Source organism: Panthera onca, chromosome A1 (genome assembly GCF_046562875.1).
Source record: "Panthera onca isolate mPanOnc1 chromosome A1, mPanOnc1 haplotype 2, whole genome shotgun sequence".
In the NCBI taxonomy this organism is placed as follows: domain Eukaryota; kingdom Metazoa; phylum Chordata; class Mammalia; order Carnivora; family Felidae; genus Panthera; species Panthera onca.
The window spans coordinates 42,055,421-42,075,421 of NC_138339.1; the positions used below are offsets into that span (position 1 = coordinate 42,055,421).

A 20,001-nucleotide genomic window follows, 5' to 3' on the forward strand; every position below is an offset into this window, starting at 1 on the left:
CAGAGGGCCGCACTCACGCAGAGATATGGGAAGGGAAGGGGGAAACGGGGCATTCACAACCTCCATCCCATCCTTCACTGGGCGCTTACCTCCCGACACCCCACCATCGCGCCAAACCAAATGGTTGTGCAGGCGTATCCTGCGGTTTCCCATCTCTGTGGTTCTTCTCTTACTGTTTTCTCTGCCTGTAATGTAATCTCTCCGTTGCAGGTTCATCCAGCACTCTCTCTGCGATCAGCGAGAGACTCTTGCTTTCTCTTGATGAACTGCAAGAACGCTGTATATCTCTCCTCTGGCACTTTTCACATAATAATTTGCAACTCGTTTATTTTGTACATATTCATCTCCTCTACTAGGTTGCAGATTCCTTGAGAACGGAGCCCAGTCCTACTTAGTGTTAGTTTCCCTACAGGAACTTGCACAGAATGCAACAAATATTCCTCAGTGAACTGATGAAAAGTGGTGACGAAAGACCCCATTAAATGAAAAGGACAGAAAAAATACATAGAGTTACTCCTTGCCCCAAACCCACAAGCAGGGTTTCTCATTCGCTTACCCAGACAGCAACCAAGCTGCAGTCAACTGAGTCAACAGTGCCACCCAGTGGGCATTGTGAGTAATTATATAAACCAGAACGCCTGCACCTTCACAGAGACTTCATAATCCTTAGCCCAACTGTGCCCAGACCGTGTTCTCCCATTTATACATTTTTCCTGGTCCACAGCTCAGTTAATTCCGCTCCATAAACTATTCCACAGATACAGGTAAATTCTCCTTAGTCTTTTTAACTTCTCTGTTCCAATTCTCTGATGAACCTCCAAAGTTCTTGAAAGTTTCTGAAATTTCTTTTAAAATTCTACCAAAACCTCCATCGGCCTTTGCAATTGTTATATTTTGCATTTTTTATTCTTTCAAATGAAATATTACACTTTTAAAAGTATTAACGGGCTAGCCTGGGAACTGAACTGCAATTTACAGCCTTGTTTCCAAGTGTTTCGGAATTCAAACAGTGAACTTTGGGAATTTAATCCACTTGTAAATTGTTGGTTGTCTGCTTTAGGATTTAAAATGTTTTAAATATATTTTATTTATTTTTGACAGACAGAGACAGAGCACAAGTGGGGGAGGGGCAGAGAGAGAAGGAGACATAGAATCCAAAGCAGGCTCCAAGCTGTCAGCACAGAGCTGGACGTGGGGCTCAAACTCACAAACTGTGAGATCATGACCTGAGCCGAAGTCAGACACTCAACCGACTGAGCCACCCAGGCACCCCTGCTTCAGGATTTAAACTGACCTTTTCAAATTGGAAAAGTAGGCAGGAACAAAGAGGAACTTGGAAAATAATACTGCCTCACATTTTTATAGCTATTTATGGTTTAAAAAGTGGGTTTGTACCATCATTTCGTTTGCTCTCTCAGCAGCTCTATGAGGTCAATAAAAGGTCTCCCAAAACACAGATGAGCAAACAAGTCTTGTTCACTTGGTAGAGCAAGACCTCACACACAAGTTTTCAGACTCAAATCCTATCGTTTTGGTTTTTTTTTTCCAGCACACCACATTTCCTCCAAGTGCTCACGTATACAGGCTACAAACAAAAGCCATACAGTTTTTTGAAGACAGCGTTAATTTCAACTTGCCATAAAAGCAATGGAGGAAATAATTCCCAGTCCAGGAAAGTGCAGGATACTCTTTCCCAGCCTGTTCTTGTCTCTCTGCCTTTGTACAAGGTGTTCCCAATGCCAGGATGTTCTAAGTTAAAGGAGTTGTCTAGTCAAAACTGAAAACAGAGACTTGGCCCCTCTTCAGAAGGAGGGGTGTCTAGGAGGAAAACTGGGCTTGGACTTCACTTTATAAAAGGTCTTCAATGTAGACATTTGATATCATCTGTAAATGAGTTATACCTCTTTCCACAAAGATACACTAAATAGGATGAAAGAAGTTGACATTCTTCATACAACTTTAAACTTAAATCCCATTCCCAGACCACACTGCCCATAGCAGTATTTTCCCTACGTGCTGTAATTATTTTGGAAAGGGCGCACTGACCTTGCACTAAATTTTGTATGCTAAAAGCATTCGTTTCCACAACGTGTATCCCTCCGTGTTGGCATTTCTTCATCTGTTAAGACACAAAGAATCTCAAAAATTGGAAGTATCCCAAGCCTGCCCACCTTTGAATCCTCTCTTGTTTCCCCTTTGCTTCGACGCTCTTCTCCTTGGAGATCTTTAATATTATTATTTCACTCTTCTCTCACACCGTTATTGACAGGGCACCAGCGCAGCGCCCTGTCCACTATCTAGAAGGTGCTCAGGAAAGACCTGTCGACTGGAGGAGATAAACCCCCAAGCCAGGAAATGAGTGGCAGCTGCTGGGAGAGGTTTCGATTGCACCGGGGAGGCGGGGGATGGCGGAGGGGGAGGGGGGTGGGAGTGGGGGGACACGTTGTGACAGTCTAAAGATGGCATGGGCTGGGAGGTGCGAGAGCAAGCCCCCATTTCCCCAGCGGAGTGCGAGCAGAGCGGAACACCGCGTGGTCGCGGCTGGGGTGGGACGCGCGGGCACCGGGGCGTGTGAACCCGGCAGCGGGTGCCCCCCGGGCGCAGCGGGAGGGGCGCGGGGGCGTCGCAAGGCAGGGCGTGGCGCGGGCGTGTGCGGGACCCGGGACACCGGCCGGCCGCCCAGGGGGCGAGGCGTGCTCCGGGTCTATTCCGGGAGCGGCGTGGAGGGGCGGGCGCGCGCGGGCGGGGGCGCCGGGCGGGCATCCTGTCTGGGGGAGGGGACGCGCGGAGGGCGCTCCCGCGGGGCCGGGCTGGAGAGCGCAGCGCTGGCCGCCGCCAGCCCGGCCGGAGCCGCTGCGCCCTGCTCCGCGCGCCCGGGGACGGCCGGCGCCATGGACCGAGCCCGGGGTAAGAGGAGCCGCGGCGCCCGCACTTGCGGCCGCGCGGGGCGGGGAGGGAGAACGGCGATCCGGGAGCCCGCGAGGAAGACGGGGAGGGCGCGGGGTGGGGGCTGACGAGGGGTCGCAGCGGGCGCGCGGCCGGGGGTGGGAGGCCCGAGGCAGGGCGTACAGGTGCCTCCTTCCGCTGGGGCATCCCGGGTGTAGATTAGTCCCTCGCGTCGCGGGGCTGAGTCGCCTCCCGTGTGTTTCATACACTCAGAGTCTTAACTTCATGAAAGAATACCACCACCCCCCCCCCCCAGCCGGGGATTCCTGAGGACAGCGAGCTCCCCCCCCCCCCCACCAGGCCCCTCCGGAAGAGTGAAATAGGGTTGGCAGGTTACACTCCCAAACACCGGGCCGCGTGAAGTCCCCACCGTGTGCCCCGCGAGACGCCCGGGCGACCTAAGTTTGCAGCTGCCTAGGGCGTGGAGAGAAGGAGGGGCCGGCGTGCGTGTGAGTGTGCGCGTGGGTGTCTCTGACAAGCTGTGTGACCTTAGCCCAATCCCTCTACCTCTCTGGACTAGTGACAAAGTTGGATTGATGATGTCTGCGAGGCCCCTTCTTGCTCCCACGCTTTTGCAGGAGTAGAGTGTGTTTGGTAGAAGTTTCAGAGGTTGGTGAGGGCTTGTGGAAGTTGACATAAATAAGAAAAGAGCAGCACTTGAGGGGGACCCTACTTAAGAAGAGGCCAAAAGGCGCGTGTCTGGAAAGAAGTGGCCTGCTTGGGCATGTGGGCAGGGCCCAGGGCTGGGAATCAGAACACCAGGGTCCTAAACGCTGCCTCTGCCAGCGGGCGAGGTCACAGGTGTGAATGCGCTCGGTAAACTGGCCGGGGCTGTGCCAGTTTGAGAAGCGTTGTTATTCTCGTTGCTATTATTATTAATGGAAAATTCCTCTGGCTCCCTGATAATCTCACACCTTTCCTCCATCTGCCGGTTTGCTGTGCTGAAGTCCCTAAGGGGGTCGGGGAGAACAGTGATGAGGGGTGTGGAAGCAGTTAGGGCGCCCGAATCAGGGATGAGCGCACGGGCAGGTTTTGTGATAAGCTGCCTGCTCTCCCAGAGAGGGAAAGCCAGGCTCAAGGAATTTCCAGCGCTCTAGGGGACGTGGCTTCCAGTTCAAGATGCTCCGGACAAGCTCTCCACCCACCTGGTCCCAGCACAAAACACTGCATACACCTTCTCTTTTCGGGCTTGGAAGGGCAGGCAGGAAATGGATGGGGCTTCTGTTTGGCTCTTTGGAGACTGAGGTTGTGATTTGTAAAGCAGTTCTCACCTGTTAACTGACTCCTGGACAAGTGTGCAAAGAGCACCCGCACTCACCAGGAAGGAAAAACAGAGAGAAGCACCTCTAATGTCCCTCAGTCCTCAATTCCCACCCCTGCATCATAGATCTAAAGCAAAGAGCACCCCTGCCCAGGAAAAGTTGTCAAATATCACCCCGCCTGGTCCCCAGTACAAAAATCCAGATCTAGGGGCGCCTGGGTGGCTCAGTCGGTTAAGCGGCCGACTTCGGCTCGGGTCATGATCTCGCAGTCCGTGAGTTCGAGCCCCGCGTCGGGCTCTGTGCTGACCGCTCAGAGCCTGGAGCCTGTTTCAGATTCTGTGTCTCCATCTCTCTGACCCTCCCCAGTTCATGCTCTGTCTCTCCCTGTCTCAAAAATAAAAATAAAAACGTTATAAAAAAAAATTTTAATAAAAAAAAAAAAATCCAGATCTAGCCTACCCCGGGTTGTAGGAAATGTCCTGTGTCCTCATCAGACAGACCGAGGGGACGGTAATTCGCTTAGCTTAAAATGCTTAATAACTGACACCTCCTTTAAGAAGGCTGTCTCCAGAGCCCTCTTCCTAGGGAGCCAGACTTCCTTGGACTCTGGTGGTGCTCAGAATGTTCTAGAGCTCTCTCCCATGCTGCTGGCATTCCCAGCCCACTTTTCTTCTCTGTCACAGCTCTTGTCTCAATGTGCTGTTAACTCTAAGAGTTAGTGTTTGGACTATATGCTTAGTGTCTACCTTCGCTGCCCAAAGGTAAGCTTCTGGAAGGCTGGGAGTGGATCTGTGTGGTCACTCTGCTGACACAGTGCCTGGCACACAGGAGGAGCTCGCTGAGAGTGGTTCAGTACGTTAACTAGAGATACAAAACACACCTGGTAGCGTACCCCACGCTGATTAACTGTAAGGTCGATTTTTTTTTTAATTTTTTTTTAACGTTTTATTTATTTTTGAGACAGAGAGACAGAGCATGAATGGGGGAGGGGCAGAGAGAGAGAGACACACACAGAATCGGAAGCAGGCTCCAGGCTCCGAGCTTTCAGCCCAGAGCCGGACGCGGGGCTCGAACTCACGGACCGCGGGATCGTGACCTGAGCTGAAGTCGGACGCTTAACCGACTGAGCCACCCAGGCGCCCCTAAGGTCGATTTTTTAAAAAGAATACACAACAGAACAGTTCCTTGTGACTTGCAAAGGCCTTCTCCAACTGTGAGTAAGGTGGTCACGTGGCCAGGGCACGAAAGACCACTAGATCCCAAGTTGTCTACCCTGCTGAGTTATTACGAACATTGTATGAATTAAAGCAAACTGTGTATGAACTAGAATGTGAAACCTGTGTGCATTTCCAAATGAAAACATGAGACTTCAAAAATCATTCCTGCAGAACTTTCTTGTTGTGCCCCTGTCCCCAGGTGGGTGTGTGCCCTCACTTCTGTTATCAGGGAAGGTTTAAGAAGCATAGGTCTCATTTCAACCCCACACCTGCCATGTGGGGAGTTGGATGTCATGCCCAAGATACTGGGGAGGAAACTACCTTTCAGTATTGATAACAACAGTAACTGAACTCATCGTCGGAAAGCAGGTGTATTAGTTTGCTAGGGTCGCCATGACAAAATATCATAGACCAGATGACTTAAACACCAAATGTATTTTCTCACTGTTTGGGAGGTTGGAAGTCCAACATCAAGGTGCCGCTCAGGCCGGTTCCTGTGCGGCCTTTCTCACAGGTTTGTAGATGTCCACCTTCTTGCTGTGTCCTCACGTGGCCTCTTCTCTGTGCACATGTGGAGAGAGAGAGCTCTCTGGTGTCTCTTCCTGTTCTTATAAGGACATCAGCCCTGTGAGATTAGGGCCCAACGCTTATGACCTCATTTAACCTTAAATACCTCCCTAAAGGCCCTGTCTCCAAATACAGTCACACTGGAGGGTTAGGGCTTCAGCCCATGAATTTCAGGGGGGTACAGTCCAGTCCAGAGGAGCAAGATTGGGTCACTGACGTTAACTTGCGGTCACTTGCTGCATGGGGGACAGAGCTGGGTTTGAACCAAAGTCCTGATCTTTTTATTTTTAATTTTTTGAATATTTTATTTATTTTTGAGAGAGAGAGAGAGAGAGAGAGTGAGCGCATGAGCAGGGAAGGGGCAGAGAGAGGAAGACACAGAATCCCAAGCAGGCTCCAGGCTCTGAGCCGTCAGCACACAGCCCAATGCAGGGCTCGAACTTGTGAACTACGAGATCATGACCTGAGCCAAAGTCAGACGCTTAACTCACTGAGCCACCCAGGTGCCCCAGTGAACCAACGTCTTGATCTTAGGCTTACTCCTGACTACCTCTGCTATGGCAGGTGACCTACCCAAGCCCTAGAGCAAGGCTTGGACACCATATCTTCCTGCCCCTTCACACCTCAGCTGTGCTGTTCATATCTTCAACAGCAATTACTGTACCAAAGCTCAGCACCAAAGTCAACCAACTCAGGAATGAAAACAAACCTGGGAATTGGGATTTCTCTTCAGACAGGCTGTGTGTCTTCCCATGAGTAAAGCAAGATTTATACGATGCCAGAACAGACCGAAAAACCACTCAGACTATAATGAAATCCCTTTCGGTAGGATTTCCCAATTCATGAATATCGTACGAAGAGAATAACAGACTAATGGCCGTAAATACCACCTTCTACAAGACAAATTAACTTATCTTCATATGAGGATTAAAAAATACGGAGACTGATAATACCTATTTCTTGGAGTTGTAAATATTAATTGCATGGAAGGTTCTTCAAACAATGCCTCGCATGTGGGACCCACTCAACCAATACTATTGTGATTACTGTCTTTTCTCACCAGACTCCACATAATAAAATCGCTTTATAAAGCTTCACTTGGCCCTCCCCCTAGCTGGTCTGACTCTGATGACAGCTTTTGAGTCCCTGCTCTGTTTTAAGGACTGAGCTAGACAGCTTCGTGTACAACTCCCAGACAGGGTCCGTGTCATAATCTTCTCTGTATTCTGGAGCTCCTTTGTGGAGCGTGTCTCTTGCAAATCCATCTCTGACCTTCGCTAACCGGACCACTGTCCAACTGACCTCTCTGAGTGGCTGAGAAAATACTGATACGTATGGCAACCTGTCCATTTTCTCTTATTTATCCTATTTACTCATGCCTACTGACTGGTTGTGTCTTCACAGTTTTGCTTCTGCGAACCCTCCTGTCTTCTCAAGCCATCCTCCCCTTAAAGGCTTGGGTCTACATTGTTCCTGATTTTGTAATATGCCTTCTTAACGTCCAAGGTTCTGTCTGATCCGCCCACCTCGTGTGAAGCAACCGATTTCCCCAAGATTACTTTCCTTTCTACTTCACCACTCGGGCTTTTTCAACTAGTTGAATTCAACCCAAGATGGGAGTTTCGTTTGCAGCCTGTATGCCTTGGGAGACCATCTCATCTGCCGGCCAACTCAAGAAATAATCTGAAACTCTGCTTTTCGTTAAATGAGATTGCTGTTGTTCAGGAGACGATAGAGGCACCCATTCTAACTATTGCACCTCTGTTGGACCAGCTTTGAGAGCCATGTGAGGGAAGCCCCACCTTCCCTATCCACAGCTTCCAGGGGCCAAGCAACCTGTAGCTCCTCCTATTGGCTCGTCACACAACCTCCATCACCAAGGCCATGAATTCCCATGCGGACATACCTCTTCCCCAACATCCAAGTTCATTCTTGACTCCTTCTATCCATTACTGCCCTTCTGAAAGAAATACTCAAGCATATTCATATTTTCCATCCAAATATGTTTGTGGACATCGCCCCGGTCAGCCTAGAGACTCAGTAAACCGGAATGGTTCAGAGAATGGATAAATGTGGGTTTGAGTTTTGACTGGAACTTTCTGGCTATATGGTCTTGTATGAATTGGATCAATTAATTTCTCTGAACTTCAGTTTTATTTCATTCGCAGCGTCATGGGGAAAGGTAATACGGGAAAGCTAGCTCTTAGGAAATCGTCAGTAGTGCTAGCTGTTATATTTATCATATACAACTACTTGGATTTCAGCCACTCTCTGCAACGGCCGCATGTGGCCATATGGGGCCATGAGATTTGAACTTACCCTCTTCCCCATTGAGGCTTCTTCTGCTGTCCCTCGTCACTGCTTCCACTTTCTTATCCCGCTCAGCCTCCATGGCTTTTGGCGTCTCCGTTTTTTGCCGAGGTTTTTTTCTGCCTCTCCCTCAAATATCAGTTTCAAACCCCACTTCTCACATGGGTGAGAACCCTGCCAAGTAAGTTCCTCCCTTCCCAACGCCTGCCAGAAGCCTATCATTACTCCATTCTGATCTTTGGTTGGGAAAAAACAATCCTGTGTTTGGATACCGTCAGCTTCTCTTACCTTTCTTACCCTTCTAAAAGAAATACGCAACTGGATAAAAAAGTAAAGCCCCCGCGCACGTTCTCTCTCTCTCTCTCTCTCTCTCTCTCTCTCTCTTTCTCTCTCTCCCTAAGCATTTTCCTCCTTCCCTTTCTAGCCAAACTTCTCAAGTACACAGTCCGTACGTCAGCCTCCTGCTCCTTCCCCCACACTCCTTCCTGCATTCTCCCTTCCTGTCACACCTTCTGCAGAAAGCCTGTTCTTCGGGGTCACGAATGGTTCCATTTTGTCTCATCCGTCACCTCTCCCAAGCCCCATCTCCTGGATCTCTCTGTACCGCTATGGGCCCTCCACTCCTCTAACTGTATTCTGCTACTTGCAGAGATGGGGAAAGCGTGGATTTGGGGATCAAATAAGTCTAGGTTAAATAACCACTGCTCCATCCCTCCCAGAAGTCTTTCCCTCCTCCCCTCCTGCCCCCCAGTCCCACTGTTATCAGAGCTTCTCCCGCCCCAAGGCAAGTTGCCCGGCTAAGTCTGGTCCCCACAGTCTGTAAAGCAGGAGGAAGGGCATCCAGAGTTGGGAAACTGGACTGTGGTAATATCTGCCCAGCGCCCAGTGCCTGGCCCGTGGTAGGTGCCTACTGATTGTCATTTTCCACCTTCCCCTCTGGATCGCTTGCTTTTTTCTTATTTTATGTCTCTTGCCCCTCTCTCCCCACCACCTCAGCCCTCTCTCTACACTCCTTCTGTAGGGAACCAAGCCGCTTTGAGGGGGGACTCTCAGTGTCTATCTTCAGCCATGAGATGGGCTCCATTCCTGCCTTACCTCCTGCCTGTGGCGCATTTCCATTTGGAGGTCAACTCAAACTCCGAGTGACCCAATTCTGAACTCCTCTTATTTGAATCAGATCACCCTTCCTGTTTCTCTTTTTCTGCTAACAACACAGCCACGTGAGGAGCTATTGAAGGAAATGGGGCTGTTTGTGAACGAGACTAAATTTGAAAGGGGGACATGGGATCAGTCCTGTAGAACAGATAATAGACTCTCCAGAAGGCTGTACAAGAGAATTACACAGAGGCTGATTTAGGCTTGATCTAGGAGAAGCATCCAAATGAAAAGAACTATTCAGTACTAGAATTGGAGATGCCCAGGGACATAATGAAGCAGAGGTTGAATGGCCACAGATCAGGGAACCACAGAATGGCTCCTATGGGGACCACCGTAGCATATAGGTTAAGAACAACTGTCACTAAGGGCGCCTGGGTGACTCAGTTGGTTAAGTGGCCGACTCTGGCTCAGTTAGAATCGGTGACTCTATTGTCTCCTGAACATGATCTCACCATTCGTGGGTTCAAGCCCCACATCGGGCTCTGTGCTGACGGCTCAGAGCCTGGAGCCTGCTTCCGATTCTGTGTCTCCCTCTCTCTCTGCCTCTCCCCTGTTCACACTCTGTCCCTGTTTCTCAAAAATAAATGAATGTTAAGAGGCACCTGGGTGGACCAGTCAGTTAAGCATCTGACTTCAGCTCAGGACACGATCTCATGGTTTATGAGCTCGAGCCCCGCATCGGGCTCTGTGGTGACAGCTCAGAGCCTGGAGCCTGCTTCAGATTCTGTGTCTCCTTCTCTCTCTGCCCCTCCCCCACTTGTGCTCTGTCTCTCTCTATCACAAATAAATAAAATGTAAAAAAAAAATTTTTTTAACTATAGATTTGATGCTGTCTTGCTGCGGGGCCCCCTGACACCAACCTTTGTACCTCCACCTGGCTCATCGTGTGCATCCTTTGCAATATGCTCAAATATTACTTCCTCAAGGCAGCCTATCCCAATCCCCCCAAGCCACATCTCCCTTCTGTAGGTGCCCCTGGCACCCCGCACTTCTTTTGCATTCGTTGCTATTCTCACCATTATAATCGGTTGGGGGATTGAATTAGCCGTTAATGTGAGCCCTGTGAGGAGGAGGCCCTCCTTACCTTTGTTCCCAGCTCTTTCCCTAGCACCTAGTATAATTTGGCACGTAGCAGATGCTCAAAAAAACGTCTGTGGAGATGATGAACAAGTGAAAGAAAAAAACACAAAATCCACAGAGTGGAAGTTGGACATGGCCGCCTTCGGCTCCAGGATTCTCCATTAAAGTGACTGTCATTTTCGGGATACAGAAACATAGACTTCATCGTCATTGTTTCCTTTGCTTTCATCCTTCACCCAATAAGACCTTAAATCCTGTTGACTATTATTGAAAATTGTCTCTTGGATGGCTTCTCTCCTCTATCCTATGGGAGCTTCCTCTTTCCTCTCTCACCTTCTCCAGACTGCCCTAAGGACCACTCTCTATTTGCCTGTTTGACTCCAGTTGGACTCACAGTCCTCTCCTCTGGAGCCTCCTGAACATATGACCCCCCCCCCCCCCAGAGGTCTGATGGGTGAGTCTGGAGTGAGGTTTGGGTGTGTGTGCTTTTTGCAAAGCTCCCGGGTGAGTCTGATGTGCTCACGGTTATCAGCAGTGCACTCCTTTTATCATGACCCTTGACCTTGCTCAGACACCTGCCAGGATTCCCTGTTGCTGCCGGGGGCACTGCCTTTCACGCTTTTCAGCCAAGTGGCACAGCGGGGTCTGGATCTTTGGCCCAAAGTAGTCTTCTGAAATGTCTCGTTTTATCTTTAACAAGCCAAGCAATTTTTCTATCGCAGTCCACAATATATCTGAACACACTGCCCCCTCCCCCCCCAAAATCTTGGCACAGCGAACCTCTAAGATGCCGATGCTTATCTCGGGGCTTCTCCTTCCCTACCGCACCCTGAACCGTCTGTCTCTTCTGTGGCTCCTCGCAACTCTGGCAAAAGCCCTGTGAAGTAGACAGCTGAGACATCTCCCCACCGGACAGATGCAAAAACTGAGCTTCGGAAAGATGTCCCTGCTATTATCCCTCCCTGAAAGAGACCAGCTCAGCCTCACCCACCTGTGAAAACATCCCTGCCACATTCCGCCTTCTACCTCCTCTCTGACTTGGGGTTACCCTCACCCTCCTCAGTCTTGGCTTTTAGAAGATTAGACTACAATAACTCAAATGCCTCTCCTATGTATATATGAGTCCTGTGGTCTGAGACCGTCTTGTCTTCTCGTTTCCAGTGTCTCACACACAGCAGATGTTCTATAATAACAGCCAACTGAGTGCTCACCAGGAGTCAGTCTCCATTTCTTTCTTTTTTTAAAAAAATTTTTTTAAAAATGTTTATTTATTTTTGAGAGAGAGAGAGTATGAGCAGGGGAGGGGCAGAGAGATTGAGAGGGAGACACAGAATCTGAAGCAGGCTCCAGGCTCTGAGCTGTCAGCACAGAGCCCGATGCAGGGCTCAAACCCTCGAAGTGAGAGATCCTGACCTGAGCCGTGGTGGGATGTTTAACTGACTGAGCCACCCAGGCCGCCCCGCCCCGACAGTCTACATTTGTATGTGAGATCCTTTAATCCTCACACGATCATGACATCCATGCATTTTAGCCTTCCTGTGCATAAAATATGCCCTTTGTTTTATTGGGGGGGAGGGGGGAATTCCATCCCAAACCGCTGCCTCCAGCTATGAGTGAAGAGCATACAGTGTGTGGCTTTTCTCTTCTAAAATCCCAGCTGGGGCAGGTATATGAATTATAAAACTGTGAATATGCTTTTGTATTAAAAGTTTATGCCAAGATCTAGTTCTGCAGTAGGCCAGTAAGTACATTCCCCGTGAAGGAATGTGGCTCGTGTCAGTGTATGAATGCGTAGATAACTTTTGATGTATTTGTGATGCTTACCTTTTTCGAGCCCCTACCCCCACAAGGGAATTCAGTGGGAATATTTATCGTGATTTTGCCCTCTGTTGCATTTTAAAGTTGTTTCCTGTAATTTACTTGCAGTAGATAACTGAATTTTGTGGTATATCTATTTCCTTAGTATCCCTGTTTTACAGCTGAAGAAACTGGGGCTAAGAAAGGTCCAATATATTTACACAGCCCCACCCACCTCCAAACCTGTTTGTTTTTTTTTTCACCAAATGCTGGAGGGTCATCTCCAAGTCAGTTATAAGAAGGACTGGCTAGATAAACCACGAGGACTTACTAGGTAAAGATTTCAAGGTGGAGACAGAGAGGGTGGCGGGAAGCAGGGGAGGGAAAGGGGACACCGTCCGCTAATGAGTGATATGGCCAGGCAGCTGGCATGAGATTTGATTTCGGAGCCTTTACTCTCCTCCCACTGTGGTCCTCAGAGTTCTGGTGTTTAGAATTCGAGAAGCTCTCAGCCCCCCGGAAAGAACCAAGAGGGCCCAGGCAGGCCTTGTCGTCCATCTAAAATTCCATTTGGGGAATCCCAGCCTCGCCCCAAGTGAGAGTGGAGGTTCAGAGCTGGCCAGGCGTGATTCTTGTCCCTGGTGCAGCTGTCAGGCCGCCAGGCTGCAGCAGGGGCAGAAGGCGGCACCACATTGCAGTCATTCCAGCTGCGGGGAATTTATCGACAGCGTGCCCTGCAGGAGGCAGGCTCAGGGGCTTTTTATAGCCCTCCAAGAACCTGGGGAAAACTGATCTCTTGAGAGAGAGAAGTGGGGCACGTGTCTTTTCCGGGCACCGCGCCCTCAAACGTGTAGCCCCAGATGCCCACAGTTCAAATTAGGCAAAGAGTCATGGCTAAGTGAGCAGCGTGGATCAGTAGGAGCGCGCCCACTGTCCAGGAGACGGAGATCCCAAGCAAACCCAGCTCCCAGAATCCTCTGCATGGGCTTCCGTCTCTTCACCTGTCAGGTCGAAGTATCATAATGCGGGGATCTGCCCACCTCCCCTGTGGACCGAACCCAGCCGGCCGCCTCCTTTTGTACATAAAGTTTTATTGGAACACAGACACAGCCATTCCTTATGTATTGTCTATGGCAGCTTTCTCACCAGAGGACCAGAGTTGAGTAGTTGTAACAGAGACCATATGTGGCCTGCAAAGTCTAAAATATGAACTCTTTGGTCCTTTATAGAAAAAGTTTGCCAACCCTTGGATTAGACTATAGAGTTTGGGAGTATCTCCCTGGAGCACGGTGGTAAGAAGGATTCTAAGGGTGTCCAGACTAAGAAATGAAGCTCTATCCTTTAGACCATATAAGAGTATGTATTTAAGACCAGTGTTGGAAGGGCCCAGAATGCCATTTACTCACGTGGCATTAGTCCCAGAATCCTTTTGCAGACAAGATCTTAAGCAATGTAGCTGATCAGGTTGAGGTAGGAATGAGAACAAAGTTCATTCCATCCCCCGCCCCCGCCAATCCCAAGGAAGCTATGCAGTTCCTGTAACTCCATTAGGAAAGCACTTGAAAATTACCTATCTAATCCTATGTGTCTTGTTTCACAGCTAGGGAAACCGAGGTTCAAGGGGCAGCATCTTGCCTAAGGGCATACAATGGACCCCCAGATTGGCTTTCCATGGAGCTACTAACGTGGTTGTGAGGTAGTCACAGAGCACAGACATAATCGCTGCTGGGGAGAAAACATGGCGATTGGCTTTGGGGGCCGCCATTAGTGTGGGGGTGGCCATGACATGCCCTCTCTGACCAGCAGCCCGCAAGGCTAAACAGGGCCATAACGTGGCCAGGATACATTGCTAATACCCACCGCGCTTCGCAGTGCTTAAGCAAGGCTTGGGAGTTTTTTTCTGAGAACACAAGAGCCAAAAAAACCACAGTGAAATTTGAATGGGATTATATTTTTAAAAAACAACATTTATTGATATGGAAACACATTTTTAAAAAATCAGAACCTATCCTACAGTCGATATATCAATTAGTTACTTTTCTGTTTGTTCCCTCCCCCCCCCAAAGCTGTTATTCAACAGATAAAACGTCTTTAAATCAGCGCCCTCTTAGAATGGAGAAATTATGATAATTTATGCTGCAGCTTTCTTTTGAAGATGGAATCAGATTTATTCATTTGTAGAATAAATATTTATTCTTCCTGCCCATTCTTGTTGAAGGGTTTGCTGAGAGCAGACGCAGCTGATATGAAACCAAGGGGAAGGTTTTTTTTAGCTCCACTTGGATCCGGAAGAAAACTGATCTAGGAGTGTGCCGAGAAGCCAGAGAGACCGATCAGGTTACAGAGGGGGAGCTCAGGGTCCTTGCACCCCAGAGTCTCCTAGCAAAGCAGAGAAAGTAAGACTTGGTCACCAGTGCCCGTGACGTGAGGTCCTATCTGCTCCTTGTCCATTAGAGAATATAGTAAAGGACCAGAGGCCTCGTGGACCACTTTCTAGCCAGGAACCTCAGAAGCATGGAGGGAGGCAATCCCAGAGTGGAAAGAAGAAAGGCCCAGAAGTGTGCTCAGGGTGCAATGGGGTGGGCTTGCCTACAGCCTAGAGAAGCAGGTGGACGTTAAACGGAGCCTCGGTCCTCAGATAGAGTAGGGCTTTTTCCTCCAGGTCCCCAGCGGGCTGTGTCCCAGTCCCCAGTCCCTGAGAGGCTGGTTGCTCAGATTTGTAACTAATAATAGAGGCAGCATAATATGGGAGCTGCGTGAGCCCTGGCTGTGGTGTCAGATTGCCTGGGCTTTGAATCCTGGCTCTACTCATCCATTTAATCCCCCGAGTTTCAGTTTCTTCAACCAAAAATGGAGATAACAATCACCTGTCTCCCTGTGGGGATAATTGGATTCCTGCAAGGAAAGCACTCAGCATATAGGAAGCATTCAATTAAAAAAAAAAAACAAACGAATACTTAAAATACAGGTTTGTAAATGATCGCCTTAACGAATTCGAATGGAATCCAAGTTCCCTCTGTACCGCTTTCCCTCTGGCTCCTGGCTTCTGGCCTGCCCATCCTGGGAAGGGACAGAATGACAGAGTTATTAGGGGTAAGCCACAGGGAGGCATGAAAGCACGTGAAGGTCCATCATCATCCGTGTCACAAAGGAAACTGGCGTCAGGGCCCCAGGGAGCTATTGACTGGTTGTGAGCAGAAGGGGGATGATGTAAGTGTTGCGGCTGGGGGAAATGATTAGAGCCAGCAGTGAACTCGTGAGACAGTCAGAAGGGAGAAACTGGAAAGAGGTGACCAGTTAGGAGCTGTTCGTGAGCAGTATAACCTCAACGCACCTTTGTGTCTAAGTTAAGAACAGGGGAATATAAAACTTCAGACTCTACCCATTTTCAAAGAGAGTTTAATTGTATAGACTCGTTGGCCTCCTGTGGGAGCAGAGGAGATGTTTGGGGCTCTCCAGGATTCAAGACACCTATCCCCAAGACCTTCTACTGTCATTTTCTTGGAGCCTTGCCCCAGCCCTGGAGGCAGGAATCACCCCAAGGGTCTTCCAGAGCCTGCCCCAGGGTGGCTGGGCTCCCTGTGGACTGGAGTCCTGGGCGCCTGGTCGGTATCCAATCCAGGGCTGGCACTGGGAGGCTTCTGCAGGCAGGGGAAGGGAGGGAGGAGGAGAGGCTGGGCCACAGTCCAGGTAGGCATTGTAGGCCCGACCTTAGCCCCCCACCTAGAATGGGTGGGCTAAGCCCCGGGTGGTGTTCGCATCCCGTGATTGCTAACAACACCGGTAGTAATAACCAACCTTTACAGAAGGACTCGGGTGCTGGTATAGTTTCATCCCTCCATATACTACCTCTCTTTGTGCTTACCACCACCTCTGAGGGGAGCACTCTCATCATCTCTGTGTCACAGAGGAGAAGCCTAAGGTGACACCACCTGCCTGGGGTCACTAGGCTAGGGAAGGCAAATCCCAGGTTTGCCTCCAGGTATCTCTCACCCCATTTGCCCAATGCCTCGACTCCCCGACTCCCCACCTCCCCACTGTACTGGCCCTTTCCCCGCCTTCCTGCCACAGGGCTGTCCCGGGGGGCTCAGCCCCTCTTGGAAGGGACATCTGCCTCTCTTCTTAGTTGAGATTTCCAAAAGTTCTACACAGTGAACCTGATAGTGTCATCTTGGAGCCCCCACCCACGGGTCCAAGTCTGCCACGCAGTGCCCCCGGTGCCCCAAGGAACAAGTTGGCTCTACTCCCCCACCCCTTGAGTCCTTCTGCTCTTGGAGACAGTTGTCAGAAGCAGGCTTTAAAGCCTTCTCCCTAGTCTTTGGTCCTTCTCTGAATTCTGGGCTGTCACTTAATGTGTACCCAGTGCACCTGCTGTGTACCCGCTGCTGTGCTGGGCACTGGGCAACAGTGGCCCCGTCTCTCCCCTCACGGTTCACAGTTTAATGCAGAAGGGTCCTGAACACGTCACCTGCTCTGGAGGGTGTAACAGGATGGCCTCACCTGTCCAGGAAAGCAGGACAGACCCCTTGGAGGAAGGGGCAGCTGCACCAACCCTCAAAAGATGAGTGGGCACCGTCTGGAGAGTGGGAGAGATTTTAAATAACAATAAGTCAACTCGGGATATAGCAGGAGTGGCTGTGAGCCACTGGATGCCACTCCACTGGATCCGCACAGCAACCCTGTAAGGGGTGGGTATTATCACGATCGCCATTTTGCAGATGAGGACGCACAGAGAAGTTAAGTAACTTGCCCAAGGTCACACAGTTAGTCTTTGGTAGCAGTTGGAGGAGAACAAGCCAGGCAGAAGAACTGTCATGAGCAAAGAGCACTGGGGTGGGGCCTCAGATATTGAAAACAGGTAAGAAATAGTAAAAAAAGAACTTAAAAAAAAAAAAAAAAACCATTGAACAGAAAACAAAGGTAAATACATACCGCGTTCCAAATAGTGCAGCCTGAGGCAGCTCCTGGTGATTTTCTGGTTCTTTCATAGGCAGAGGTTTCTATGGGCTGTCAGGTCAGCCTCATCCTTGGCCTTCTGAGTGGGAATGCTGTTCAGTCACATCTCTTGAATCCTGCAGGTTCTCTGTTGTTTGGAGAGGGGAAACAAAGGGCATAGATGCGATTGATCACAGTCTGCTGATTGACAAAACTTCAGGGCTTTCACTTTTCAAAGACACTGTCAGACTCGAGTCTCACAACAGGCCTGGGAGGTGGGGAAGAGCGGTTGTCATCACTTGAGTTTAATGCTAAGGAAACTGAGGTTCAGAGACATGAAGCCAGTTGTCCAAGGTCACACAGCCAGGAAGTGTGGAGCTGGGGCTTGACCCCTGGGCTTTCGGCTCTACATCCTGAGTTTTCTCCTCTATACCAAAACACGGTGGACAGTGAGAAGCCAGAACAATTAATACCTGGCCCTTGTGACCTCCAGAAAGTTCATTAGCCTCTCTGGGCCTCAGTTTCTTCTCGGTAAAACGGGGATAAGAAGAGCTCCTACCATATAGGGCTGAGGCAAAGATTAGATGAGATAATAGGCACAGAGTGGTGGCCATAGAGAACATTCCCATAACCGAGTATCACACAACACAATGAATGAACGCAACGACAGACAACAATACGGGTCAATCTCGGCAGTATGATAGTAAAGAAAAAGTCACAAAGGATTCCCTATAATGTTATACCCTTTTTTTTTTTAATTTTTTTTAACATTTATCCATTTTTGAGAGACAGAGAGAGGCAGAGCATGAGCAGGGGAGGGGGAGAGAGAGACACACACACAGAATCTGAAGGAGGCTCCAGGCTCCGAGCTGTTTGTTAGCACAGAGCCCGACGCGGGGCCCGAACTCACGAACCCCAAGACCATGACCTGAGCCGAAGTCAGAGGCTCCACTGACTGAGCCACCCAGGCGCCCCAAATGTTATACCCTTTTAATGAGGTTAAAAACAAGCACAGATTTTTTTTTTTTAATGTGTGGATATACCCGGTTGCAATAGCACTATACAGAAGGGAAAGCAAGAATGTGACAATTACAGCATTCAGGATGGCAGTCAGCCTGGGTAGGGGGAGCAGAAGCAGGAGACGGTAGTTAGATATAAGACACAGTCGGGACCCCGGCGTTTGCGTGAGTGGTAGATTTGTGGGTGTTTCCTACATGAGCGAAAGTAACCGATGACGTAAGTCAATAACCAAATAAAAGTGCAGCACGTGTGAACCAATGACGACAGTGTCTCCTGAAGCAAGGATTAGGACTAACTGCATTTTTATCCACCTGAAGTTCTATTTATAAAAAGAAGTAGAAGTGTTAGCTCATGGGATGTATTTCAATAAATGCTCATGGTCATTCTTGGATATCCCTATTATTATCTGTCTTATCTGCATACCCCTACCCTGGGGTCCTCAGTGTCCGCCGCGGGCTATTGGTGAGACGGGTGCTCCAACTCAAACTTCTCCGAAACAGAAAGCCCTGCCCGATGCAGGCCTCGGGCCTGGCACCCATCCTGTGAATGGACACCAGTAGGGAAAGGTCATGAGGTGCTCACTGCAGGTTCCAGCAATGGTAGAGCACCCCTGTTAGAAGGCCAGAACGTATTACAATGCAGCAATTGGAAGCTTAGGTCCTAGAGTTAAGTCTTAGGTTTGAATGCTGGTTCTGCTCGCTGTGTGCCTTTAGGCAAATGACCGGGCTTCTCTGAGCCTCACTTGGCTCGTGTGTAAAACAGAGGGTAAAAAACGTACCTACCTCACAGAGTCGCATGAGAATTAAGTGAGGTGATCTATGCAAAATGCTTAGCACAACATCTGGAATATCAGTTAAGAGCTTGACAATACTACCTGCTTTTATCTTCGGGTATCCCAGGCCACTCCCAGGTCACTCCCGGGACTGTGTTTGTCCCCCCCAAGCGTCTGGTGAAGGCGGTGGGGCAGATTGCCGTAGGGGGAAACAGCTGCCATCTTGTGTGGGGGGCGAGCATGTGTGTGTCACAGTTTTCCACTTCCTCCTGGAACCATTTCCTTTGTGAGCTAAATAGGGAGGAATCTGCAGACAAAGGAACAATTCTGGGAGAGCCCAGTCCCACAGCCAAGAGCTATATCCTCGGAAGTCAGTGGCTTGGCCCGCCCCCTCCTGTCTGGAAATGGCTTCCCTGGTGGCCCAGGGCTGAGAAACCAGGTGCCCAGAGCAAGGGCTCTGCTGGTAGATGAGGAGACCTGAGCAGAGCTGCTGCTGGAAAGGCCATTTAAGATGCAGGGCTTCCCCGAGCCTGTCACCCAGGCCTGACTGACTCTTGGGAAGAGAGTCCCCAGAAAGGCTCCCATGACCCGCTTCCCCACTGACCTGCTACCTCCCTGGCCTCTGGCCTCCCTATCTTCCTGAAATAACAGTTGATCAGAGAAGTGTGCTCCCCAACGATCCCTAATAATAATCCCCACGATTTACAAACCCTCTCCCCGCTACCAACACATGGGCAATCCTGAAGCCCTCCTCACTGGAGAGGAAGGGGACACTGAGAGGGGCTAAATGCCTCACCCCAAATTCCACACTGGTAGGCGGGAGGCATAGCCCCAAACCAGTCCTCTCAGACCAAACCCCCCAAATCCTCCCCTTCGTCTTCCCCACCTCCCTCCCTTAGGATTCTGTATTTCTGGCCCTGGAGTCAAACCTGCACCC

General features: G+C 49.8%; 1 protein-coding gene across 2 annotated transcripts in view; it reads left to right on the top strand.

Annotated features, from left to right (window-relative positions):
- The first annotated feature begins 2,714 nt into the window (after nucleotides 1–2,714).
- Nucleotides 2,715–20,001, top strand: part of AFAP1L1 (actin filament associated protein 1 like 1) — a 62,503-nt gene continuing 45,216 nt past the window's right edge. Inside the window, exon 1 of one of the 2 annotated variants that reach the window (XM_060634653.3) lies at nucleotides 2,715–2,907. In XM_060634653.3, the coding sequence (XP_060490636.3) occupies nucleotides 2,892–2,907 (16 nt within the window). In that variant the 5' untranslated portion in view covers nucleotides 2,715–2,891. The remainder of the gene's footprint in view (nucleotides 2,908–20,001) is intronic. The other variant, XM_060634651.3, reaches the window with a different exon arrangement.